Below are 27,978 nucleotides of genomic sequence, written 5' to 3'. Positions count from 1 at the left end.
TATAGCAATAAAATATTATTTGCTATAATTTCATTTTTTTATGAAATGAATTTTATTATAATTTTACTATTATGATGAATATTGTTTTCCATAATTGTATAACATGGTAAATTAATTTGGTGAAATTTTTTTTTTGTCATAATTTTATGTTTTACTACAAATTGTAATTTGATGAGAGAATAATATTTGTCTTAAAAGTAGTAATAAATTTTATTACAATTGATACTATATGATTCTTTTAATGAATAAAATAATTAATATTTTTTATATGATAAGCTACTATTAACAAGAAACTATAAGAAGTGTCATAAAACTAAAATAACAACTAACTAAAAAATCATCATCCATCAAAATTAAACAAACTAAAAATATATAAAATCCATAATATTTTAAAATGAAAATGCTTAATATTCGAAAACAAAAATAAAATAAAATAAATATAACTAATAAATTAACTGCATTGAAGTTTCATCTGTATTTTGCAACCTGCAAATAAAAATTAGGCCTAATACACAAATAACCCCCAAAACTTGTCCAAATGTTGCAACTGCCCCCCTCAACTTTCAATTGTAACAACTTACCCCTCAAACTTGTCCAATTGTAAAATATAACCCCTCAAACTTGTCCAATTGTAAAACATAACCCCAAATTGAGATTTTTTTTACCCCGTACTTGAAGCAACCGTAAAAATGTTTCTCCGAATTCGTATCACGCTATGAAATCTTCAATGGAGCTATTTCTCCACATAAACACATTTTCACCCGCATAATATCCTAAAACTTAGAATCAATAAATCACTAAAAAACGAATAGCAATAACAAAAAGAAGAAGAATAAGTTGAAGAATTGAGGATTTGGTTACTTAAATACTGATTTTTTTGGGTCTAAAGATCTGATTATCACATTCCACGAGCGTTTGCAGCTTTTGTATTTCACGTGTTTCTTCAATTGCAGTCCGTGTCAGTAATTTAGGGCTCTATTTTACAATTGAACAAGTTTGAGGGGTTATGTTTTACAATTGGATAAGTTTGAGGGGTAAGTTGTTACAATTGAAAGTTGGAGGGGGCAGTTGCAACATTTGGACAAGTTCAGGGGGTTATTTGTGTATTAGGCCTAAAAATTATAAACAATTAATATAACACTGGTTCAAAATATAATTAAATACATAAATATAATACTTTGATGGAATAAAATTTTACATGAATAAAACATTTAAAATAGTAAAAAGACATATTACCTTATCAAACTCTTTCTTCAATTAATCTTTCAACCAAAGATCTCAACTCACTAATTTGCTCGTCTTGAGTTTGAAGTTTCTTAGTTAATTCACCAACTTGTTTTTCAGATTAAGCTCTTTCAACATGCAAGAGAGATTGTAATTCTGACGCTTTATTTTTTGGTTTTACGCCATATCCAAGTCCACGAACATAACCAAATTTTGATTTCAAAACTTTTTCAAGAATTTGAGGTCCAGTAATTTCATTTCCATCATTCACAGCTTGTGCAAAAATAACTTTCATTTGCTCCTACAAATATATATATATATACAATTTAAACAGTTCAAGTACTTTAAATACACATAAATAAAGTGTTGAATAAATATATTACTATTGTTTTAAAAATTTAAATAAATTACTTACATAGTTTTCTTGAGCGTGAGGATGAGTCCATGTGCTATCTTTCTTATGATGCATTTCAAAATAAAGCTTCATTTCAATAGGCTCATCTTTGCTTCCCTCTTGAGTTTCTTCCACATCCTCGTCATTGTGTTGTTTCTCATTTTCCTAAATTAAAAATTGTTCTAATTAATAATCACAAGAAAAAAAATTATATACATATAAACTATTTTTATTTATATAATAAGAATCCAGAATTTAAGAAATTTCTCATGATAAAATTATTTAAATGTACCTACCAATTCATATATGCGCTGGCAGTAAGATTTTGAACCTGAGGTGTGCGGAACTTTCATCTTTTTTCGATTTTCTTTATTTGCCATGCTTTGAGTCTATCAAAAAGTATTTTATAATGTCATTCATATAAAGCAAAACTAATTAGATGATAATATTAAAAACTAATTGAGTACCTTGAACTTCTCATTTTCAAAATGCTCACATAAAGCAATCCAATCACTTGAATTCATATCATTAGGAGGATTTGCTCGAGCTTCTTCACGAGAGGAAAATTTTTTGTAGTGACAATGACATCTATGTTTATAGATTGTGAAACGTCGAGCCATGATATGGTCAAGTACCATCTTTGTATGTTGATCTTTTACATCTATGTCAAATTCATTCTGTAGATATACAATTTTATTTCTAAGTTATAATATATTAAAAATAAATAAATAAAATAATAAAAATGGGAAGAGTATTAACCTGGAGCTTCTCCATAATTGGTATTTTATGTTCTTCAGTCATATCTTTCCAATAAAAAACTTTTATTGGTGCTAACATTCGAGTGAGGATACCAATTTCCATTTTGAATATTTTTTCAGCAGGTCCAACAGGTAAATTCAGTTCTTCATTTATGATAACACCTCCAATTTTGTTGCCCTCTTTCATTCTATTTTTCACTGCAAAACCTCTAGCAACACCACGCCCTCTTTTTTTGGTACTATCTCCTGTGAAAAAAATAATTATTATATTTTTATCAAATATAAAGTAATTAACAAATAAATATGAAATAAGAAAAGATTGTAATTAATTCATAATAATAAACCAACCTTTGTTATCCTCTGATGCAATTGATGTTGTGTCATTTGGTGGACTTGACAAATTTCCAGAAATTGAATTCAACGTTGATGACTCCAATTGAACTTCACTATCAAGTGGCAAAATAACATTTGCTTCGGAATTGGGCAAATTACTTTGTAAACCTATATTGGATTAAAATAAAGATTAAATCTAAACAAAAAGAATTATTGTACCGCATGGATTTTTTAAGGATTTATATTTACATGAATTTAGAAAACATACTAACCTTCATTTGGTGGAATTGGTAAATTTCCAGATTTCTTTTTGGATTGTGAGACACTTGTAGGTGTTTGGTCCATTCTCAAAGAACTTTTTCTTGAACGACCCGGAGCCATAATTGCTAGATGGAAAGACAAGAATAATAATGAGAAATAAATTAAATAATCTGTATATGTTTTGATAAAAGTAAACTAATAATATAAAAGACTAAAGAAAGATTCAATAAAAAAATGAAAATCATAATTTCTACAAACCTGGAATAGAGCAGTAACCAACAAAGGGATCTGATTATGGAAGAAGAAGAAACAGGAAAAGGAGAAGTTTTGCGCCGGAATAAAGAAAATTGAAATAAATTGTTAAAATCTTTTATATTAGATATTGAAAATAATAAATATTTAATTTTTAAGTGTTTATTTTTTGGAGGGAATCTAAAAAAAATTAATTATGAAATATCCATTGGTGATAATGGTGATAAAGTGCTGCACGACTTAGTCAATTTTTTTTTTTTATAATTATCAAATTAATAGTTTGTTTGCTGATATTATCTTTTATATATATATATATATATATATATAAAAGTTGAAATGTGTTAAAAACTAAAAAAGCAGTAAGTCCTTCTCTTTAAAATTAACATTTGATTTTCTCCAATTTAAAATATAATAACGTTTTGGTAAACAAAAATAGGTAAATGAGTATTTAAGCTCCTGACTAATTTATTTTTTATTGATTAAGCCCTTAATCTTTAAAATAGATAAATTAAGTCCTTGATCAATTAGGATCAGTCCTGGCATTTTATGGTCCCTAGACGAAATAAAAGATAAAGGACCATTAATTTAAAAAATTATACTTAAAAGTCTAAAGTAGAAATTTGAGCCAATTTTAGACCTAAAAATCATATTATTTGATCCACTTTTAGATCTGAATGTGTATCGTAGCTACATTTTAGCCTTAACGTACGAAATGGTACAGATTTAGTCAAACTAGTGTTTTCAAATTTTTGATAATGTTAGAGTTACATTTGCACAATTCCGTACGTTAGAAGTAAATCTCCACTTCGTTTAAAAGGTCAGGGTTAAATTTGACCATTATCCCTGATAATAATAAAAATAATTACTATTATCAATGTTTCATTTTAATATTGGAATATGATTTTATTTAAAATTATTTATTTGTTTTACATTAATTTACATGAAACTTTAGTAGTAAGATTTATATATAATAACAATTCTTTTAGGAAATATATAATAACAATTATAATGTATAACAATTACAGATATAAGAAATGAATTAAGATATATAATTTTTTGATATCCTTATCCATATATACCAGCACGATGAAAGTGTAATTGGAGGGAAAAAACAGAAATTAATTATATTATTATAAAAAACAAATAACAGTTAATGGGTAAGAGGGGAATCATAATTGATTAATGGAGTGTTAATGGGTAAGAGGGGAATCAAAATTGATTAATGGAGTAAAAAGTGGGAATGAATGATTCCAATAGTACGTGAATTTGATTCTTAATTGAGTATTTATTTTGTTTAACTAAATTGTATAATTAAGAGTTTCCTTTCCTATTCGTATATAAAAAATACTCAACCAAATATTCCTTATATGAATATAGTAATTCTTGATTAACAACTTTATTTTTAAACACGTGAAGCTTTTATTTTACGCACCAATTATGTAAATAATTCAAACTTCGTTTAGCATGTGTAAAACTGTTAGGATATAATTTCTCTAAAATAAAATAGTTATAAGACTATTTGACATTACAATCTATGTGACGTGTTAAAACAATGACATACTAACAATTATGTTTGTGCTAAATAGAGTTTGAATCACGCACATAACTGGACCGTCCAAAAAGTGTGTAATGTGTAAAAAATAAATGATCAAGGGGATTAATGTCTTCATTTAAAAGATTAGAGGCTTAATGTGTTAAAAAATAATTGGTTAGGAGCTTAATGTATCCATTTAAAAATCAAAGGCTTAATCAATAAAAATTAAATTGATCAGGACTTAAATATACATATTACAAAACAATTGTAGTCTTAATGTTTACACTCAGGAACAATTTTACTCTTAACATGTAAAATGATGCAATTTTAGCCATAACGTTGCCAGCCAAGAGCAATTTTACCCCTAACGTATGGAAGAAGGGTCAATTTTAGATATTATTATAAAACATAGTTAATTCGTGTCTTATTATGTATCAATTGAATATCAGTTAGTTTTAAAAAAAATTTATTTTTTTTTTTTGTGATTTAATAATAAAATAGAAAATTAATATTTATAAATTTGGTGAAATATTTGGAATTTTTTTGTTCAACTCGTACAAAAGACAATACATTTTTTAATTTTTTCACGTCTAATCATATGTTTGTGATCTGTTACTAATGATGATCAAATTGACGCACATTTGAAGTGTAGATGACAAGATTCATGATCGAAAAGACAGTTTGATGAATTATTTCTCAAATTGACCCAATTTGTCAATGATATGGGTAAAATTGTTCTTGGCTGTTAATGTTAGGGGTATAATTGCACCATTTTAGACGTTAAAAGTAAAATTGCTCCTAACTATAAACGTTAAGAGTATTTTTACACCTTATCCCAAAAATTTATAATAATATATTCTAGCCAATATATAATAAAAATAAGTGTGTTTGATTCACGTAAGAACTGCGAAAGAAATCGAAAAGGTGATAAAAGGAGAAATAAAATGAATGATCATGAATTCCCTATTTTTATACCTACATGTTCGTAACTATAGCTTGATCTGGTGAAAATCCCGCGTCAAAGTGACGAGTCAAAGTTCCAAGAAAACAAACAAGGAAGAAAACTAAGAAAATTACCTAAAGTGTTTATCGACCTTAGTGAAAGGCCGATAAATACTAAGAAAAAGGTGATTGCCCATTACGCAAAATATCTAAGTTTTTCTTACCATTGAGTTAAAAAGTTGACACGAAATTATTTTGGGGGATATCTCCGACTACGTCTTTTGGGCACTAGGCGAACGCTTCAACATTGTGCTTAGTGTTTGGATGAAATTTCTTCTAAGATCTGCATCGACTTACCTTGTGACAATAGACGGATTCTAGAATCCTGACCGACTCACCCCTTTCACGCTCTTCCTTAATGGGCTCGGCTTCCGATGACTTCATTTTGAGTGATGTTATGTACATTTGTTGGGCTACTGATTGATCTCCATGGGCGATGGTCATTCCCTTGGACGTGCAAAATTGTCATGACAGGTGCCGAATGGACAAATGACCGCTCGAGTCTGACAGGAAGGTTGTCCTACTAGCACATTATATAGTAGGCTGACGTCTACGACTAGAAACTATGCTTCCGACTGCCAAGCAGTTTGGAAGTTTCTGATCTCGATTTTCATGTTACGAAGTGGTCGGTGAAGAACTCTCATATATGTTTGAAGCTAATGGTCGTCTCTGTTCTGAGGGACTTGTACTAGTAGGAGGAAGCACCCTTTAGGGTATGAGGAATATGTGGCATATATATGTAGGAGATAGTTATGGGTGAAAGAGCGGGATTTTCCACGCGGCACCTGTTGATATATGAATGTGCGCCTAGATACCATGGCTTGAGAGTCACGAGATCAAGTGTGATTGCTGCAACAGATGGATTCTTGATTAGGTCTTTCGAGACATCCCAATTCGATTTTCCTAAATACCAAGTCGTATTGTCCAATTTGGCTATAGAGGCGCCACATGTTTCTTTTCCCCTGATGCTGGTTCGGATTTCTTAGGTGCTACTTGAAGAGTTTATATTCGTTTGATATCACATGATTATAGTTCGACTCATGTTTTTGTTGTATCCTAGGAGATTATTTATCCCTTAAATGTAATATCCATCTATGCTAAATATAAAATAAAAATGGGATAAGGTGCAAAAATACCATGTAACGTTTACATCTAGGATCAATTTTACCATTAATGTCTAAAATAGTTTAATTTGACCTATAATGTCGGCATCCAAGAGAAATTTATCCCTAACATCTAAAATAGTTTAATTTTACCCATAATATTGGCATCCAATAGCAATTTTATCCCTAATGTCTAAAATATTGTAATTTTACCCATAATGTTGGCATCCAAGAGCAATTTTATCTTTAATGTCTAAAATAGTGCAATTTTACCCCTAATGTTCGCCGTTGAGTCAATTTCATACATTATTATAAAACACATACATTTTGTTTCTTCTTCTAGACCAATTGCATCTTAGTTAGTTTTAAAAAAAAACATTTCATATTTTCTGTGTTTTTAATAATAGAATTAGAGATTAATATTTATAAATTTGGCGAATTATTTGAATTTTTTTTGTCCAACTCGTATAAAAAACGGTATATTTTTTAATATTTAAGAATAAAAAATTCACTTTTAATTATATGTTTATGATCTGTTATTAATGTTTGATAAAATGGCGAACATGTGAAACGTAGATGATAAGATTCATGACCGAGAAAACAATTTGATGAATAATTTTTTAAATTGACCCAATTTGTTAAGTTTAAGGGTAAAATTACTCTTAACTGCCGATACAATTGCTCTATTTAAGATGTTAGGGGTAAAATTTCTCCTGATTGTAAACGTTAGGAGATTTTTACATTTTATCCCAATAAAAAAATACTTAATTTACATATCTAAAAAATTTAAATGTTATTCAAAAAAAAATTTAAATGTTGTGGGTTTCAATCCGTACTCTTAAAAAACAATAAAAAAATTAGAATTTTATTAATTAAAATAACAATAAATATACTTCCTAAGATTTTATACTTCCTAATACTTTTTTTTTTTGATGAACTACTTCCTAATACTTTTTAATCCTTTTCCAATTATACTTCCTAACAAGACTTCCTGATACTTTTCCAACTATACTATATTATATTCCAGGTGGATTGTATAGCTTGTACTTTTACAAAGCCAATTATAATTGGATTAAAAAAAAAATTCAATTTCATCTGTAGATCATGTATCCTATTTTTTAACTGGTCATTATGGTAAATCTTACACATAATACTCGTTTTCATGTCCATAGCTCCATTATATTTAGAATTATTAATAATAATATTGTTAGGATAATATCTTGTATTTTGAACTAGTCAATATTCTTTGTATCTTGGATATCTTAGATATCTTTATGTTGTCAACCACTTATCTGTAACCTCTTCAAAACCAGCTCCATCTCCATCGTTCCAATGAAATACAAAAGTTCATTAACTGTTCATATTCCTCTGTTTCTTTAGCTGCTACTACTAACTTCTGTTCTTGGATTTCGCCTATTAGAAAAAAATCCATAACTTCATCGATCAAGTGCATTGCAATATCATAGAAGATTGTTGATTGATGCTCTCTGAATTTATGGATCTAAATTTGTCAGCACCCTATAGACAACATTAATTTCAAAAATCGGAAGAAGCTGAGAAAAGAACGAAAAGAGCAGCTGGTGTTGTTGATCACCAACACCATCAACAGCATCCTCAACCTCAGTACGGAAACCTATTTCTCCTCTTGGAACTACTGAATCCTCCGCTCCTCTGTCGCATACGTGTTATGCCTATCAAATAGTCGCACGTAAGTACTTCTACCTATATTAGATTTCTACGTGATTTCTTATTTTATCGCCGTTTTAATCTTGTTTCGATCCTATCTAGCTAAGATTTATTGATTAAGATTATTATTTGTTGTAGATAATAGTGTAGATCTATTAAAAACTATATTTATATACCATGAATCAATTAAATAACATAATATAAATTTAGATTATCTTAAAGAGTCATATCTAAATCAGAATGAACTACAAGAATTAAATGTATACTCTTAATTAATTTAATTGTAGCAATATTCTATAAAATATATCATACTAAAATATATCACCATATGTTACGACCGTGTTCGAAAGTTTCAAACTTTATATTCCGGTATAGATTATAATATATAGAGTTTTAATTAATTGGATATTATAAATATATATTGGGCTTAATTTAATATTTTCAGGTTTAAATTAAAAGTTTTGGGTAAATTTTATAAATTAATAATTAAAGAGGACTTTTTTATTAATAATTAAACAAAAACGAGTAACTTGTATGAATGAATAAAGGAACTCAATTAAGTCATATTAAATTATTAAAACATATATTTGGAGGAGTTGAGGAGATGAAAAATATATATTTGTTAGTCACAACATATATATATTTAATGGTGAAGGCTACAGCTACTTTGTTGCTTACTTTGTTTTAAATCACCCTTGATTATAATAATTAATAATCTTCACCATTCAATTATATAAATAGATAATTAATTATTTTAACCGGTGAATTGGTTCATCCGGTCTTCTACTCTCTCCGTGTTTCTTCCACTGTCCACGGCTTACACTGAAAAAAGAGTCCTGACTAGAGAAATCCTTCCATCTTCCTTCTTTAGCGCGTATCATCTCTTGTCACTGCAATTCTTCAATCAGCTTCAAGATCTTGTTAATAGCCTCTTATGGAGCGCAAATTGACAGAATATTCCATTCGACTAAGAAAAGTGATGCCTCTGCTCTCCCTTTTTCCTTGAATTATCTATCTTCTTTCTACCCAACTTTTCCAATCGACTTGCTCATAGTCGACGGTGTTTCTGGGAACGCTTGAAAGAAGAAGAGAAAGGTAATTACAATATACTCATACTACAACTATCTTATTTCCTTTTCCAGTTTTGAATTTGAGAATTTCTTCCCAATCCATCGTCAAATTGAATTGCAACCTTTTTCCCAATCCGCTCATCAAATTGAGTTGCAGGCTGCAACTCTTTCTTCCCGTATATATCAAGTAGACTTATGTACATATTTGATTTTGCCAATTTCTCACCATCTCCTTATCCAATTGTGTTGTAGGTTGCAGGTTTTTCTTCTATACCCTATGCTTGCTTGGCCCATATTGAATTGAAGTTTTCCCTTCTTCAAGTAAGCTCGCCTTATTATGCTCTTCCTTTTTTTCTTTGATTTTATGGTTAAATTCAAAATTTTGTTGCTTGATTTAAGGTGTATTGCTTAAACCAATGAAGTTTGCATTTTCTTAATTTAAGCATGTTTGTAAATCCGATATGAAAACTTGAAGGAAAACTACCATCAATAATGAAAACACTAACAATTAAAGTTGCTTACTACTTCAAGATATTGCTGCATACCTTACGTAAAATTCACAAACCTCGTGAAAATAGAGTTTTATGTAAAACCTATGAATTTTACGTAAATCTTTTATTTTTAGACATAATTTACGTATGGTTTAACTAAATTTACGTAACCCTTTTACTTTAGTTGAAAAATCCACAAACCTTGTGAAAATTGGAGTTTTACTTAAAATCTTTGAACTTTACGTAAATCATTTATTTTTAGATATAATTTACGTATACTTTCACTAAATTTACGTAACCTTTTTTATTTAGGAGAAAAAATTCACAAACTTTGTGAAAATAGAGTTTTACGTAAAACCTATGAATTTTACGTAAATCTTTTATTTTTAGACATAATTTACGCAAGGTTTAACTAAATTTACGTAACCCTTTTACTTTAGGAGAAAAATCCACAAACTTTGTGAAAATTGGAGTTTTACGTAAAACCTTTGAATTTTACGTAAATTTTTTATTTTTAGATATAATTTATGTATAGTTTGACTAAATTTATGAAATATTTTTTATTTAGGAGAAAAAAATTCATAACCCTTGTGAAAATAGAGTTTTACGTAAAACTTATGAATTTTACGTAAATCTTTTATTTTTAGACATAATTTACGTAAGGTTTGACTAAATTTTTGTAACCTTTTTACTTTAGGAGAAAAATCCACAAATCTTGTGAAAATTGGAGTTTACGTAAAACCTTTGAACTTTACGTAAATCTTTTATTTTTAGATATAATTTACGTATAGTTTGACCAAATTTACGTAACCTTTTTTATTTGTGATAAAAATTTCATAATCCTTGTGAAAATAAAGTTTTACGTAAAACCTATGAATTTTATGTATATCTTTTATTTTTAGACATAATTTATGTAAGGTTTAACTAAATTTACGTAACCTTGTTATTTTAGGAGAAAAAATCCACAAACCTTGTGAAAATTAGAGTTTTACGTAAAACCTTTGAACTTTACGTAAATCTGTTATTTTTAGATATAATTTTCGTAAGGTTTGACTAAATTTACGTAACTCTTTTACTTTTAGGAGAAAAATCCACAAACATTGTAAAAATTAGAGTTTTACGTAAAACCTTTGAAATTTACGTAAATCTTTTATTTTTAGACATAATTTACGTAAGGTTTGACTACATTTACGTCACCTTTTTATTTTAGGAGAAAAAAATTCACAAACCTTGTGAAAATAGACTTTTACGTAAAACTTATGAACTTTACGTAAATCTTTTATTTTTAGACATAATTTACGTAAGGTTTGACTAAATTTACGTAACCTTTTTATTTTAGGAGAAAAAATTCACAAACCTTGTGAAAATTAGAGTTTTACGTAAAACCTTTGAACTTTACGTAAATCTTTAGATATAATTTACGTATAGTTTGACTAAATTTACGTTACCTTTTTATTTTAGGAGAAAAAATTCACAAACCTCGTGAAAATAGAGTTTTACGTAAAACCTATGAATTTTACGTAAATCTTTTATTTTTAGACATAATTTACGTAAGGTTTAACTAAATTTACGTAACCCTTTTACTTTAGTTGAAAAATCCACAAACCTTGTGAAAATTGGAGTTTTATTTAAAATCTTTGAACTTTACGTAAATCATTTATTTTTAGATATAATTTACGTATAGTTTCACTAACGTAACCTTTTTTATTTAGGAGAAAAAATTCACAAACTTTGTGAAAATAGAGTTTTACGTAAAACCTATGAATTTTACGTAAATCTTTTATTTTTAGACATAATTTACGTAAGGTTTAACTAAATTTACGTAACCCTTTTACTCTAGGAGAAAAATCCACAAACCTTGTGAAAATTGGAATTTTACGTAAAACCTTTGAATTTTACGTAAATTTTTTATTTTTAGATATAATTTACGTATAGTTTGACTAAATTTATGAAGCATTTTTTATTTAGGAGAAAAAAATTCACAAACCTTGTGAAAATAGAGTTTTACGCAAAACCTATGAATTTTACGTAAATCTTTTATTTTTAGACATAATTTACGTAAGGTTTGACTAAATTTACGTAACCTTGTTATCTTAGGAGAAAAAATCGACAAACCTTATGAAAATTAGAATTTTACGTAAAACTTTTGAACTGTATATAAATCTTTTATTTTCGGATATAATTTACGTAAGTTTGACTAAATTTACGTTACCTTTTTATTTTAGGAGAAAAAATTCACAAACCTTGTGAAAATAAAGTTTTACGTAAAACCAATGAATTTTACATAAATATTTTATTTTTAGATATAATTTACGTATAGTTTGACTAGAACCTTTTTATTTTAGAAGAAACAATTCACAAACCTTGTCAAAATAGAGTTTTACGTAAAACCAATGAATTTTACGTAAATCTTTTATTTTTTGACATAATTTACGTAAGGTTTGACTAAATTTACGTAAGCTTGTTATTTTAGGAGAAAAAATCTACAAACCTTGAATTTTACGTAAAACCTTTGGACTTACATAAATCTTTTATTTTTAGATAATTTACGTATAGTTTGACTAAATTTACGTAACCTTTTTATTTTAGGAGAAAAAAATTAACAAACCTTGTGAAAATAGAGTTTTACGTAAAACCTATGAATTTTAGGTAAATATTTTATTTTATCAGTCCCTATGTTAAATATCTAACATATTGTTTGGTTCTCATATTTTAATAATTTATTGTTTAGTTCTGATTTTTTTTTATTTTGATCAAGAGTTTTATCACTTAAATCTTTAAATTATTTAACAGATTAGTCCTCTATAAGGGACTAAACTGTTGAATTTAGCTAAAATTAAGGATTGAATAATGTATTATTAACATATAATGACTAAATAGTAATTAAATTAAAATATAGGGACCTATATATTATTTACCTTGTAATTAATAATCTTTAAAATTTCTATAGTTAATATTACCTGCTACAGCAGGTTACCTTTTTTATTAATTTTAATTAACATAATTTTAATTAACACATGTCCAATTACTATTGGATACTAATACAAAGTATATCTACTTTGTTTCCAACAAAGTAACTATAGAATTTACCATATTTAATTATTAAAATATTATGTTAGTTTGCTTATTCAAGAAAATAAATAAGTGGTGTTAATTGCTATTTATTCTTATTATTTTAAGGAATGATGTGTTGTCAAAGAGAGGTTTACATGTCCTTACTTCATCCTAACACATTTTAATTTTGTTTTGTTTTCAATATGGTAATGACACATATTTTAAAATAAAATAATTAATAATTAATTACAGATTATGATAAATAGGATGCAGGAGACCTATAATGGGAGAGTTGGGATGGAGGGTACAAAAGAAAGAGTTAAGGAGATTATGGAAAAGCAAATTTAGAAAAGAGAAAATAAACAATTCCGTATATGTGGTGCGTCCAACTTTACACTGTTGTGTTTCGATTTTATACCGTTGGAAGTACAAGGTGCATCTGATTTTATACCATTGAGTTTTCGATAATTTTTCTAGGTAGGATTTATGGTTGACGTGTGGAGAGAAAATATGATAAGTTTTAGTTACAAAATACGTTTGGATAATTTGAAGATAAAGTTGGTATTAATACATCCATAGCAATGTTACGAGTCTAACTGAATCTTCGGTCGGGATTAATGATATCAGTTAAGTTTACACATTATAATTCTGGTGACAAATAATATAGCAATAAAGTGAAGTCTATTTCATAAATTATCAATAAGTTGAGAGAACTACCTAAAATGGAGAGAATTACGTGGCTTTGATTCCCGATTTAAAGATGAAAATATGTTCGGGATACGTAGGAAGTTCGATAGAATTATCGAGTCCAAGCCAAATAAGACGGTTGGAAGTTCGATATCCTGTTTTATATTCATATCCGGTGCCGTTTAGGGTCGGGTGTGACACCCTAAACCTAAAATATATGCTCAACCTTATAGTTTTTAGATTTTCCTTCATTAATACATTAAATAAATATTTTTTTTTATGGATTCTGTCACATATGTAATAATTTCAACCATTAATGATTTTAGTAAACTATTAATTATTATATTTCAATTTATATAATGATGTATTTTTCTATTGAAATTATCAATTTATAATGTTATATTCGAATTGACCTAGGACCTTCATTAATAAATTGAAATATAAATCATTATTTTGGTATTTTTCTTTTGTCACAAAATAAAACATAAATCAAATTGTGACTAAACTTTTTATTATGAGAATATACTTGTCACATTAGTTATCTGGTGATGATTACTTATAATAACAAAATTGTGATAAAATCTTTTTGTCATAACAAACACATCAAGCGTATAAATTCTAATCTGAATTTTTGTTACAACATTATGTATCTATGTAATAAAAAGTGTGACAAAATACTTTTATCATAATATTTATTAGGTAATGAATTATTGTTATAAAATATTTTGATAAAATATTACTGTCATAATTTGGTTTTGTTTTTTCACTTTTTTTTACTAATTGTAATTTTGTCAATATAAGTATATTAATTGCGACAACAATTATTTTGTCGTATGAATATCTCGTTACATCCTTATATATTTATGATAAAAACGATGTGACAATTTGTTTTTGTCATAATATATATTAAGATGTATTTTCTTGTGATAAAATATTTCGACAAAATATTTTTTTTGTCACGATCTCTTTTGGTTTTTTTACCTTTTTTTACTAATTATTATTTGGTCATAATAAATATATTAATTGTGATAAAAATTATTTTTCCGTATGAATTTTTGTCACAACCTTATATATTTATGACAAAAATACGTGACAATTTTCTTTTGTCATAATATTTATTGACGGGTACTTTATTGTGATAAATATTTGGACAAAATATTATTTTGTCACAATATTGTTTGGGATTTTCACATTTTTTTACTAATTATTTTTTTTGTCAAAATAAATACATTAATTGTGACAAAAATTATTTTGTCATACGAATCTTCGTCACAATATTAGATATTTATTGTAGTGGGTACGGATAATTAAAAAAATAAAAAGGTAAGAGTTTGGAATTGATACTATCCGCGGGTATTCTACCCATTATCATCTTGGATGGAATAGTTGCAATTGGAGCCTTGGGTAAAAATCTCAACCTAAGATTGTCTAACCATACATTGCGTGCGATGTTTGGGATCTTGTAGCGCCTGAGCTAATGGATAAAGTCCTCTATTTTGATCATTTGGAGAAGTATAAGTGTCTTTAGGACAGAATGTCATATTTGGTAAATCTACTGCCCACGGAATTAGTACACACTTAAGATCAGTGTTAGGTGTAATTGGTGCATTAGGCGTGTCCAATGTAAGACTAGATGATGATTCATTAAGTGGGGAAGGATGATCAATATGTGCAGATCGATGTTGAGTTTGGAACCCTTACATGTTTTGCACATTGCGATGTAAGTGGGTCTCAATTGAAGTCCTTAATTTGGAATTTGACATGGTATAAGAGACATGCAACCTTCTCGAGACTGGGTAAGGTACGAAAATGGCCTCAAAACTTTTGGCCTCAATGTTTGGATGAATAAGGGGCATGCAACCTGTTACAGTTAGGGAGTGTTTGGTTAATTAAACTTTAACTATGGAATGAGAATGAGAATGAATTATTCTCTTTGTTAGTGTTTGGTTAAACAAATATAATTAGGGAATGAGATTCCCATTCCCCCAACTATGAGAATTATTGATTCCCACTCTTCCGCACCTCAATCAAAGTTCATTCCCATTCTTATTAATTTATTAAAAAAAATTGAAAAAATAGGGGTAAGTTATACGGATTTTTTCTATTTTACCAGCATCTACCCACTATCACCCACGTTCACAAACATTGCAAATTATGGTTATACTATAATCTTTATACTAATTATGTATTATATACAAATATTTGTTTCCTACCAGTTTATAATATAATTTTAATTTTTATAATAAAAGAAAAAAATGATCACTAAGAAACCATTAATTTATTTTTTTTGGATGATTGAATTTTTTTAATATTTGTTATGATGGAAGTTATAATAATATTATAATGATTATTTATTAAACTATTTTTAATAAATTATATATTCATTCCGATTCTAATTATTAAAAAACCAAACAACTTCAAAAGGAATAAATTCCGATTCCAGATTGAACCAAACATGTTAAATAAATAATTATTCCGATTCTGATTCCGGCACATTCCGTTTCCGATTCCGTTTCCGATTCCGTTTCCGATTCCGAAGTTTAAACCAAACGCCCCCTTAGGATGTTACTATTTTTTTTAATATAAAATAGCGGGATAACATACAAAAATAGTCTCAATTCTTTTTGGAAAAGTATCAATTCTTAAACCTAACGTACACAATAATACTTTTCTTAGTCTATGTGTTTGTGAAATGGAACCAATTTAACTATTGGTAATAAAACTTGGAGCTAAATTGGACAAATTATTAGAAGCACCCGGTTCTCCATGTCAAATGGAGGACCTTCCATACATATTTTGACACGTGTAATATGGACCCACATATATTATAAGAGACCCCACTATTTTAATTATTACGCGGGGTCACAATACACGTGTCCAAATGTGAATTGGGGATCTTCCGAGTGACATGGAACCCGATGCTTAATATAAGAACTCGCTAAATTGATGCTATTTCATAAAAATTGGAGCTTCAAGTTCCGCTATTTAAAATTAAATTATTACCATTTTATAAACGTTCAAACTAAAATAGTACTCCCTCTGTTTCAAATTACATGTCTTTTTAGAGATTTTTTAGTCTCATATTACATGTCATATTATATGATCAATATACATTAAATCACATTCTGTGTGCTACAAAACGTGAGTTTATAAAAATTAATTAAAATAATAGACTTATTATATATTAAATAAATAGTGGAATAATAAGATACAACAAAGTCATTTTTTCTAATATTTTTAATTTCTGTCAATTCTCCAAAAAACATCTAGTAAAATTTTATACTATTGGAATTAAATTACAAATTCTAAAATTTGTGAAAACATTTTACAGTTAAACCTCGATAAATGAATATTCGATAAAGTAATAACCTCGTTTATATAAAAAATTCTTTCGGTCCCAACTTGGGCTAATGGACTAAAGTAATAACCTCGCTAAATGCATTAAGTAATAAAAATATTTAAATCCTTAAGAGCCCAATGAAAATATAAATTAATAATTTTTGAATTATATATATATATATATATATATACAAAAACCTTTCAATCAATTAACTAGAAGTCATTTCTTCTTAAAAGATGCATCTATAGTTGATTGTTTTTTCTTTCCACCTAAACCAAAATGATAATTTTTTTGTAGTGCAACAACTTCTGGTATATTTTACTCATGTTGCAGCAAGTAGTTGTTTAAGGTGACCATTACTTGAAAGATAGCTTTTAACGATACATTTGTGACAATGCAACTATCATCTGGTTCTGGATCATTTCCATCATCATTGTTCATTATTGACTGGATAATTTCTTCGTCTGTATACATTTTACAATAAAAAATTATCTATAAAATAATAAATATTGATTTATCGATAAATAAATAATTTATTCATTTATCGATAAATAAATAATCTCGTTTAATGAATATTTTTTCCAGTCCAAGCATATATCATGTAGTACCTTATACCTAAAATAGCTGGTGGAGTTCCGATTGGAATCGGGTAAGTCCAGAAAGTGCACGTGCAGTGCACTAACTATATGAATATGCTCTCACACTGCATAATATATTTTTCTACTAAAAAAGAGGCATACAATACAACAATAATAATTAATCTGCTCTCTCTCCTCCACTGTTCCAATCCAATGATCCAATCCTTACTCCTGTAGATCTACACAAGGAGCCATTCAATTTTTATTCGTTTTCCTTCGAATCCCAAGTTCCCTCTGCAATCAAATTCAACCCTAGCTTTTTCTTTTTCCGTCTTTTGACTCTCCACTGCCGCTATTGACAATCTCTTATCCAAGCTCAAATTTCACTCGCTTCGCTATAGATTTTATTTTTCTCTCTTTCAAGTTTTTTTTATTCCTTTTATAGGGTTTGACCAGCAATGAAAGAAGGGAAAGCGATTAAATTGAGTAACCATCACCTACAGCAACATCAAAACGGGCACTTGTCTCCTTTCAAATTTGCTAAATTGTTGGATCCAGAGGCTTCTTGGGATAAGGTATGTTGCTCTTAATCTGGATTTTTCTTTATTAGTTTTTTTAAGTTTAAACAATCAATTGTCTTAGGTATTGAATATATTAGGACTGTAATGATTAGTATGTGTTTTTCTGCCTCAGGATCAACTGGGTGATGTCTTGCATTGGATCAGGCAGGTAGTTGCCCTTTTTTGCGGGTTGCTTTGGGGTGCCATACCTGTGGTTGGGGGCTTATGGATTGGCATGTAAGTTGGAGACTGATTCTTCAATATCCATTCCCGCAATCCTTATCGTTTTTATTTTTATTTTTCTTTGAAACTTATCAAATTGCTACCAATGTGATACATAGAGAAGTTACTCTTCATCTATTTAGATATAAAACAATAGATCTCTTTTTATATGTTCCAAGTTACCTATGTTTAGTAAATACTTAGTCAAAAAATAAATACTTTCAAGCATGACTGTCTTTTGTGTTAACTTTCAGAAATTGTGATTGCATTGTATTTTTGAATAATTTGTGAATACTGTTGATAATCTTTCCTGATAAGAGACAAATACTTTATGCGTTGTGATATCTCATGGGTAGCTCTGTTGTGTGTTGTGACATGATATGAAGGTTCCTTGTTGCATATATTTAACCATCCCTAAGGCAAACTATTTTTGGGTGGAACCTTAGTTCTGAGTTTTATGTAGCCAGGAGTGGAATTTAATCTTTGTTACTTTAGTCAAAATAAGCTGGTAGAAAGAATTACAAAGATCAAGTAATAAGTTGAGATATTGAAGTAGTAGTTACCACTTTGCATCGACATTGAACCCTCATGACATGCTAACATGAAGCTAACTTTCTTTATTTATCAGCATGCTCTTCTGTAATGAAGAGATTTTCCTAAACTGATATAAGCTAGGGTTTTTAGTTACTTGTTTGGAGCCTTTATTTAGACTTGTTGAATTCAAGATTTCTGATGTATGAGAAATAGATATGTTTTGTTTAAGAGTCCTCAATTCGAGGTTTCCCATTTACGAAACTTAAATCTGTATGCTTGAATGGGACTTTTCGGTTCTTGGTTGATGTTGTGGTCATATTTAAGCTGTCCATGGGGTTAAATTGGTAAGTGTTCAAATAAGATATTAAGCTATAACAGAAATCTAAAGGCTAATAAATTCATATGGCTTTACTGTGAGTACTTGAACCCTAATTTTTTTTAAACAAAATCGATGCTTGACAATTGATAATCTACAAGAAGTGGCTAAAGCTTGCTGGTATATCTCTAAGAAGTAGAACATGTGAAGCTGGCTACCATTTTTTAGTAGAGAGTCTCTTCTACATATATGGGCTTGCCTTTGGTAGTGCTTCTCAAATGGCCTCTGCTTAATGGCGTCCCTTGTGAATTTAGCTATGTAGAAACAGTTTTCTTTTATGTTAAGATCAAGAATTGTTGCAAAAAGATATTCTACTGGCAGCAGGATAGGTGAGGAATTTATGCTTGAAATGGAGAGGCAATTTTCTTCAGGATTGCTATTTGGTTTTATCCCTAAATGAGTATTTTCCTCGGAACCTTGGTGCTCTGGATACCTGTAATTGGAATGAAAGGAGACCTAGACAGTCTGGGTACATGATCGCTACCCAGTATGTAAAATCTATTGTCATTGAGTTGTTAGAATTGGTGTTGGTAAGCTCTTAAAGAATATGCATTGGAAGTACATCAATGTGCAGGTCTTTGGTGAACTTAATCTCAGTAGTCGAAAATATCATTTGGATTATCAACAAATAAGATTAAGGTGTATATATATAGTGGAAGTGGATGATCCAATGCTTATTTTTCTCTTATGCAAGCCATAGACCCATAATTGTCAATACTTGGCTAATTGTGGAGGTCTTTGTGCACCAAGTAATAAGTTATTCCCATTGGTTCTCTTATCAATTAGATTAGAGTTTGTTCATCTGCAATCTCATGAAATTGTAGAAGATTGATAACATGACACAGTATAGAAATGGATTGCAATAATCTCGTTCCTTGTGTGAGGTCATACTTGTTAGAAGGGGCAAGTAGGAATAACCAGGTAGAAAGGACAGTTTTCCCGTTTGCAATGTCCAATCCAGAGTGGAGAGATTCACATTACCTACGCTTTTGCTTTGAGCGTGAAAACAATTGCTTCCCATCTACAACTTATCATGAATGAATATAGTGTGCGAGTCTAATGCTGGTGGTGCTTTGCATCAATATGCTTGTATAGATGTATGATTTATTTTTCAGTTGAATTTCTAATTTTTATGGTTGTGTTGCTTACGTAATTATATGCTAAATCGGGTGCTTGGTTTTGGCAGTTTTCTCGTGATATCGTCAGGGATAATATATGGTTATTATTCCATAATATTAAAGGTTGATGAGGAAGAATTTGGTGGTCATGGAGCTCTACTCCAAGAAGGGCTCTTTGCTTCTATTACTCTCTTTCTGGTACCGTAGCTTCATTTTTCTGTTTTTCTTTTCTCCCCCTCGTCTAAAGTGTTACATTCTTCAAGCACATTGATATAGTAGTAGGTTTTTTTAGGCCTTACAACTAATAAAAGCTGTCTTATCTGTTTATTTTTTACTTTGGTCAGCTGTCATGGATTCTAGTATACAGCTTGGTGCACTTCTGATGGAATCCGTACACACAAATTGGCAGCCATCTGTATCTCAAAGCGTTTGTGTTAGTTATACGAGGCAGCATCACTTGTGGGCAGAAAACAAAACAATGAATGAGAAAGTTATTTATATGCCATTATTTTCACTTGACTACGCTGACTGTGCAACATCTGATTTTGCAGAGCATGAAAATGCCAACTTAATCTTAGATCAATGTTTTAATCCCAAAGCTATAGATTTAGGGATTTGTGGGTGTGATCATGACTGAAGATATGATACTCAATGCGGTGGTTTCATAGCGTCCATCGAAATTTCCATGCAAGCTAGAACTTTGTATTAATTCCATCTGAATAATTTGCGAGAAGAAATATGATTTGTTTTCTTCAGGATTAACACATTGATCGCCTGATGAGATAAGATTCTTTACTGAGCAACTTAGCAAAATTATTTTATCACTTTAGGCTCCCTTCTAAATTGATTAAGCAGCACCTCTTTTCAAGTGACATTCGTGATCCATGTGCCAATCATGCAATACATTGTATCTCTCGTCATGCATTCTGCTTACATACAAGGTGAATTAGCATTAAATAAGACCGCTTACAATACATTTTTAACACTTTTGTCGAAGCTATTAACAAGAAGAAAGTCTAGCTGACTTTTAATTGCGAGTATTTGACATCAGGACTTGCCTATAAAACAAGCAAATTGAAAACTGATATTAAGTTGATGAGATCAAACAAGAGCCATTTGATGCCCCTGTAATTTTTTTACAAATGCGAGGATTTTTTTACCAGCATCTGGGAAAGAAGATGAAGTTGAGCTCTTGCGATGATGGTTTGAATCTGTTGCTTTCTACACATTCTATCATTGGGAAAGCGTTTGTATATCTCCAGTATACACCTGTCAAGTTCTATTTCCATCTAAAAATTTCAATATGTCAAACTCAAAAGAGGTCTTTCTTCCATCTTTGCCGTCTTCGTGAAACAAGGTATATGCGGCCATGAACCCACTGCCTACCCAATCTGGAATCACCACTTTCCTGCACAATGTACACCACATTCAAAATTTAAATGTTGACCATTGCATTATCATGTACATATAACAACAGTATGATAGCTTTGAAAGGAAATTGCCTGAATCAAACAGTTGACTACAAACTATATAGCTATGTAACCGAGATTAAACAGAAAAGTTATGATATAGCCTTTGTACTTGACTGAATTTCTTCAGCTGGTCCCTGTACTTTGATTTGAGCTCCTCTTTTAGCCCATGTATTTTTCACCAAATTCAGCCCCTCCTAAAATTTTAGTTTATTTCAATCCATAAACTCTCAAATTCAGCTTAATGTGTACAATTATCAATCTCCATATACTTCTAAGCAACTATATCAAGAAGTTTGGATTAGTAAAAATACTCCATCTATTCCATTATATAACTTACAAGTCATTCTAGGGTAAAAGGGGCGGCCCGGTGCACTACGCGTCCCCGCTAAGCGAGGGTCCGGGGAGGGGTCCCACCACAAGGGTGTACTAGGGGCAAGCCTTCCCTTGCCAATTTTTTTGGCAAGAGGCCGCTCCTAAGACTCGAACCCGTGACCTTCGGTCACACGACAACAACGTTTTACCGTTGCGCCAAGGCTCGCCCTCACAAGTCATTCTAGGGTGTTTCACACAAATTAAGAAATACAAGTAATATAGAGTCAAATTAATGAATTTACAATGATTAACTAAAACAAAATTCTCTCTCATGTAATGGTTGGAGAACGACTTATATTTGGGAAAAAAACTCACCTGCTAGAATGACTTATAAAGTGGAATGGAGGAAGTAGCAACTATAGCCAGAAGTTTCGATTAATAAAAATATCAGTGAAGGATTGGGTGAGAAGTACAAGTACAGGGATTAAAAGAGCCCAAATCAAAGTACAGGGGCCAATTGAAGAAATTTAGTCAACTAACAAGCCAAATTACACCTTTTGCCAAGATTGAACACTTGCAGTCCTATAATAGTTACTGTGATACTCACTTGCAAAAATTTCAATTGTCCAAAAGGAATGAGAAAGTAGCATAAATGCCCTTTTAGGCCTATTTTTAAAAAATAAAACCACTCTAGTTTTTGCAGCCTTAATATTGCCATTTTACGTGTTTTCAGCTAGTGAGAATGTATTAATTTCATATAGCTAAGCAAGATATATTACCTCAATCTTTGTGCGGAATTCTAATAGGCTTTCACAAACATGACAATCCGCTCTATGTGGTGAGTTATTAGACTCGTCTGATTTCACAAAAGCAAACACCTGTACAGAGAAAATCATCAAGATAGATGATATCAACCATAATTACAACATGATAATGGATATGCCGAACACATGCCCATAGGCTAGTGGTAGTGGCCAAGGAAAGGAGAGAATAGAAGCTTTTGAGGTTCTCTCTCTCTCTCCTGACGGAGCTCCAAAGCAAAAACTAAATACTGACACTGGATACTGCTACTAACCTCTTCTCCACAATTTGGGCATGCCCCCTTGAGTCCCACCAAGTCATTTCTCCATAGGCCCTGGAGCACCTTAACTGTGGCAATAGGTGAACAAGCAAGAAAATCATGTTCTCAGAGATGATAAATAATATTACTCATTTTTCTAAAATCAAATTCCAACCAATTGGATCAAACCAAAACCAAAATATATATCCTATCATGCTGTTTGTCTTTGTTCTCACATTTCCATCACATGTTAATGTATTGATGTATTTTGGTATAGGCAAATTCAAATCAAAACTGAACTAAAATCTATGCAAGCTCAAATGCCTTTAACTTTGATACTTCCCCAGTTTCTACAGTTTTAAGCAATTCAATCCTAGTTCTTATGTAGCATCATAAGGATGTCCTTATTTACCTTTTTACTGGAGGAAGAGGGGGTGAGGAATGCATTGAGAAGTTACAGTAAAATAGGTGTAGTTGTATATCAAATAAAAATAGGATACAGAAATGGCAACTTTCGCACTTGAAGGTAGTGGAAAATGAAGAAGGGTTTCATTTCATGGACATTGTGTTATACATACTTGTACCCCAGTTCACACATAAGCCATAAAAGGGACTACAAGTGGAGGGTTACAAATGCAGTTAATCAAGCATGTCAAATAGTAGATATCGAATGAATTTAACTCAATATTTAGAAAAATTATAGTTTCAATATTTGTGCAGTATGAGCAAAAGTCAATGATAAACAATTACCAGAAGCTGATGCAATTGGATAGCCAATCAAAGATCCCACTGCCATAAAGAGAATAGCATTAACTGTGGCAAGGAACTGTATCATGGAAGCCTGGCTTCCATGGGAAATTCCTGATCCAAATGCATCTTGATATGCTACAACGACCGTGTAGATGATAGGCCCAACAACTACTAAGCTGCCAAATACAAGAAAGATGATCCATATGCTTGCTAGTGCAAATACCTGCGACATATCTACCTGCCCTACATCCATGTCAATCAATCTTCAAATAGAGGAAAGTACAATACAAAAATAAAGATTATTCTGCTCACCAACTTAATTAATTATCTTCACAAGAAAAGGTACTTGGAAATGAGAAACAAAAATTCCTTTAATTTCTACATTATTTAGCATGCATTATCAGCAACAGAGCATCCGACTACAAGGTGCCTATCACTGGTTTTAGATTCTGCATCAATTTGCTTCAGTTCAAGCATAGTTATTAAAGGCGCAAGGCGCACTAAGGCGCTAGGGGGTCCTGCAGCCTTGGCGCAAGGGTCGTGCGCCTGATGAACAGAAGGTGCAGAAAATGAAAAACAAAAAAGATACACAATCTAATTAACATATTTAAGCACAAATTATGATAAACTAAAAAACACACTTATAATCACACAAACAAGACAAAACCACATAAAAACATAATATTAAACGGCAAAAACACCAAATTAAGTGTTGACAGCGGAGACTAGATACTAGAATTGTTAGCATACGTCTACTGGTTTCTTGCTTCGCACTCAAGAAGAGGGAGCTCCTCTCCTTTATGTCTCTTACACTTCTTCCCTCCCTTCTATTTTTACGCCTCTTCTTATTCTTTTTACTTAATCAACTGTTTAGATTTAAGTTTTCTAAATAAGATAAGTGGTTGAGATTAATCAACCTTTTATTTTAATGAGAGTAGTAAAAAAATTAAAAACCTAATCATTAATAAAATAGCCGAAGATGCGCGATGGTAAATGGGGCAGGGATTCCCTGTCCCCGTCGGGACGGGGAATCCCCAATAAGGATTCCCATAGGACGGGGATGGGGAAAGGTATCCCCGCCCCGTGGGGATCGCCGTCCCCACCTATTAATCCCTGATGAGGATCCCCGGTTATTCCCCGTGATAAGTGATTTTTTTGGATGATTTAAGTACATTTTAATTAGGTGATTGGTTATTTTTAATTTTTAGTTTTTTTGTGATTTGAAAAATTTGAGAATGATGGTTAATAATTGGTATTATTAGCCACTGTTACTTAAACGTTTTTTGTCTTTACTAAACATAAACAGTAATTCCCTGTGGAGGATGGGGAATGTGGATAACATTTTTGGAACATCTGTAAACGGGGAATGGGGATCCCTGTGAGGACGGGGATGGGGATAAGTTTGCCCCCGATTAGCTCGCTTGCGGGGACGGGGATGGGGAATCCCCGACTAGTTGGGGACAGGGATGGCAAATGCATTCCCCATCCCGTCCCGTTTACATCCCTAGCAATTGATGAGAGCCTGTGAAGCCCAGGCTAGTGGCACAAGGGGAGACGAGAGCCTTTTAAACAGACCCTCTCTTAGGATTGAGCCTCGACTGAGGCTAGCCTTTTACAACTATGACTTCAAGTATTAAGCGATTGACAGGATATTAATGCATTTACAAAAAGCACAATGAGAATCACCTCAGCATCTGCATAAGTGGATTGTCGCCTAATACTGCAACGTGGATACTTGAGCACAGATTTTGATCCATACCACCGAAGTTTTAACTGCTTCAACAAAATTACTAAGAATTAACAAAGTATGAACACCATCTTAAAATTCGAATTTGAATCATCAAAACAGTTAATGAAGTTACCTCTACTCTATCAAACATGTCATCAACTATCAAAGGTTCACCGCTGTAATACGCATCCCGCGCCTGTTTAGAAAAGAACAATTCAACACGGCAAAGTCACTTTCTGATTATCAGCAGCCAACACTTTTCACTAAGAATTAGTCTCGCAAGGAAAATAATAGACCTGAAGTTCACGCAAACTATTTTGATTAACCTTATCCAAACACGAGTAAAAAAAATAGAGAAGTTTGAAAAAGATTTTCTGAGCATTCCTGGTACTCGTAGTTCTAGGCGCCTCCAATTTCAAGAAGAATGATTCGCCAGAGAAAATAACAGAAGAAAAGGAAGAAGGAATTCCATCATAAGAACAAATTGCGTTAAATTAATGAGTAAAATGCAAAGCTGAAGCATCTCACTTGACGATAAAGAGCTTCGAGGGTTTCTTTACTGGCAGTCTCAATAGGTCCAACGTATATGCAAGACGGACCATCGGCTGATACTTCAGCGAGCTGACGCTCGCCAAATGCGGCGGAGGCCCCAATGGTCTTATTCGAGATCCTTGTGGAAAAGGAAGCTGCGCCACGGGTGACGGTTCTGGATAGTTCGACGGTGGCGGATCCGATTACGTGGCGCGTGAAAGAGGTGCACGTGCCAGCCATGAGAATAAAAGACTGAAGGGAGAGTGTTTGGGTGACGAATTAAGAGAACATGAGGATGAAATGTCACGGTTTGATGGCAGCCACAAAACGGAACTTTGTTTTTGTTTATATAATAAATAGATATTTTTACAAGAATGCCCCTTTTTTGGGTTCTGGCGCTTAAATGGGCTCCAATTATATTTATGGGTCTAATTCTAGCCTAAGGTTATTTTTGTCTTTATGCTTAGAAAATCACATTGATGACAATGATTACCGTAGTTGTTCTTTTATTTATTTATTTTTTTGAAGGTAGTTCTTTTATTTTTTATTTATTTTTTTTTTTTTTTACAAAAAGCATGCGCTTTTTATTTATTTATTGTTCTCCCTCGGGGCCTCTAACCCTTCCCATGTAACCCAAAAAAAAAAATTAAATATACTTTATTTTTTTTATTAAATTGTAATGGTAATCTTTACCTCTCCGTGGGTGGATAAATTATACCAATAGCCACTGAACTTTATCTTTTTTTTACATTGTGGGTACTGAATTTCAATCCTTAACGGTATGATCGTTAAACTGTACACTTTTTAACACTAGTTGTCACTCAACGTTAGAAAATGATATTTGACGGTCTAAAAATAAAAAATTCGAAGAGTTAATGTATTCTAAGGAACTTTAATTCTTTAAAAAATTTCATTTTGAGATCATTTAGGTATTGTTTGACTAGGAGGGATAGAGAATTTTTAGAAAGAGAAATCTCCAAAAAGGTGATTTTGGAAAATAAAAAACATGGTTTCATGGTAAATGTCGCTTTGAACAACTTTAATTCATGAATATTTTCATTTTGAGGTCGTTAACAGTCATTTTGAGTAGTTAGTTAAAGTTGAGTGGCCACCAGTGTTAACAAATGTAAAATTCAGTGGTTATACTGTTAAGAATTGAAGTTCATAATTTTACAATGAGTAAAGTTCAGTGGCATCGGGTGTAATTACCCTGGATTGGGCGGAACGAGTTCGGCTCGGGTTCAACGGAGCTGAACAATCATATGTTCAGGATCAACTCTTATTATTTAGAACTAGCAGAAAGCCCGTGCATTGCAGCATATTTTTTTAAAATATATTTTAATTAAATGATGTATATTTAAATTAATAAAAGGAAAAATTATAAAACTGTGTCAAATGGGAGACTCATTTACATATTTAACTCATTTACTCAACCTACGACATATCTAGACTGTTTTTGTGTGACTTTCTCATAATACCCTCAATATTTCCGGAGCGGCTATCTCCCTCCCGTCTGACTTCGCAAATTCCAGCATATGCGAAGCTAA

General features: G+C 30.9%; 3 protein-coding genes across 4 annotated transcripts; 1 reads left to right on the top strand and 2 right to left on the bottom strand.

Moving 5' to 3' along the window:
• Positions 1-464: 464 nt before the first annotated feature.
• Positions 465-3,300, bottom strand: LOC136233841 (uncharacterized). Its single transcript, XM_066023533.1, has 8 exons — positions 3,229-3,300; positions 2,982-3,095; positions 2,725-2,877; positions 2,378-2,622; positions 2,086-2,295; positions 1,915-2,007; positions 1,640-1,783; positions 465-1,525 (listed from the first exon to the last, which is right to left on the bottom strand). Exons 2-8 carry the CDS (start codon positions 3,088-3,090, stop codon positions 1,346-1,348), a joined length of 1,134 nt encoding a protein of 377 aa, XP_065879605.1. The 5' UTR covers positions 3,091-3,095; positions 3,229-3,300; the 3' UTR covers positions 465-1,345.
• A 14,608-nt stretch (positions 3,301-17,908) lies between these two features.
• Positions 17,909-21,391, top strand: LOC136232322 (uncharacterized). Its single transcript, XM_066021397.1, has 4 exons — positions 17,909-18,342; positions 18,461-18,564; positions 20,646-20,775; positions 20,922-21,391. The coding sequence occupies exons 1-4, from the start codon at positions 18,226-18,228 to the stop codon at positions 20,958-20,960; spliced, it is 390 nt and encodes a 129-aa protein (XP_065877469.1). The 5' UTR covers positions 17,909-18,225; the 3' UTR covers positions 20,961-21,391.
• Positions 21,392-21,507: 116 nt separating this feature from the next.
• LOC136232321 (PGR5-like protein 1B, chloroplastic) lies at positions 21,508-26,764 on the bottom strand. 2 transcript variants are annotated; one of them, XM_066021396.1, is made up of 8 exons: positions 26,429-26,764; positions 26,034-26,096; positions 25,858-25,944; positions 24,172-24,409; positions 23,437-23,510; positions 23,141-23,239; positions 22,159-22,243; positions 21,508-21,985 (listed from the first exon to the last, which is right to left on the bottom strand). In XM_066021396.1, exons 1-8 carry the CDS (start codon positions 26,669-26,671, stop codon positions 21,975-21,977), a joined length of 900 nt encoding a protein of 299 aa, XP_065877468.1. In that variant the 5' UTR covers positions 26,672-26,764; the 3' UTR covers positions 21,508-21,974. The 2 variants fall into 2 exon arrangements, with proteins under 2 accessions (XP_065877468.1, XP_065877467.1); XM_066021395.1 differs by lacking the exon at positions 22,159-22,243 and having other exon boundaries at positions 26,429-26,762.
• Between the last annotated feature and the right edge of the window lie 1,214 nt (positions 26,765-27,978).

This window comes from Euphorbia lathyris, chromosome 6 (assembly GCF_963576675.1).
Source record: "Euphorbia lathyris chromosome 6, ddEupLath1.1, whole genome shotgun sequence".
In the NCBI taxonomy this organism is placed as follows: Eukaryota; Viridiplantae; Streptophyta; class Magnoliopsida; order Malpighiales; family Euphorbiaceae; genus Euphorbia; species Euphorbia lathyris.
The sequence above is the reverse complement of the archived record's forward strand: the minus strand, read 5'-3'. Positions and strand labels throughout refer to the sequence as shown.

Coding starts and splice junctions, on each gene's coding strand:
- LOC136233841 (XM_066023533.1), bottom strand. CDS start 3,090: ATGGCTCCGGGTCGTTCAAGAAAAAGTTCTTTGAGAATGGACCAAACA. Junction 2,008..2,085: donor TTGAAAATGAGAAGTTCAAG/GTACTCAATTAG, acceptor ACTTTTTGATAG/ACTCAAAGCATGGCAAATAA. Junction 1,526..1,639: donor CTCACGCTCAAGAAAACTAT/GTAAGTAATTTA, acceptor ATATATTTGTAG/GAGCAAATGAAAGTTATTTT.
- LOC136232322 (XM_066021397.1), top strand. CDS start 18,226: ATGAAAGAAGGGAAAGCGATTAAATTGAGTAACCATCACCTACAGCAA. Junction 18,343..18,460: donor CAGAGGCTTCTTGGGATAAG/GTATGTTGCTCT, acceptor TTTCTGCCTCAG/GATCAACTGGGTGATGTCTT. Junction 20,776..20,921: donor CTTCTATTACTCTCTTTCTG/GTACCGTAGCTT, acceptor TACTTTGGTCAG/CTGTCATGGATTCTAGTATA.
- LOC136232321 (XM_066021396.1), bottom strand. CDS start 26,671: ATGGCTGGCACGTGCACCTCTTTCACGCGCCACGTAATCGGATCCGCC. Junction 25,945..26,033: donor ACATGTTTGATAGAGTAGAG/GTAACTTCATTA, acceptor TTGTTGAAGCAG/TTAAAACTTCGGTGGTATGG. Junction 23,240..23,436: donor GCCCAAATTGTGGAGAAGAG/GTTAGTAGCAGT, acceptor TTCTCTGTACAG/GTGTTTGCTTTTGTGAAATC.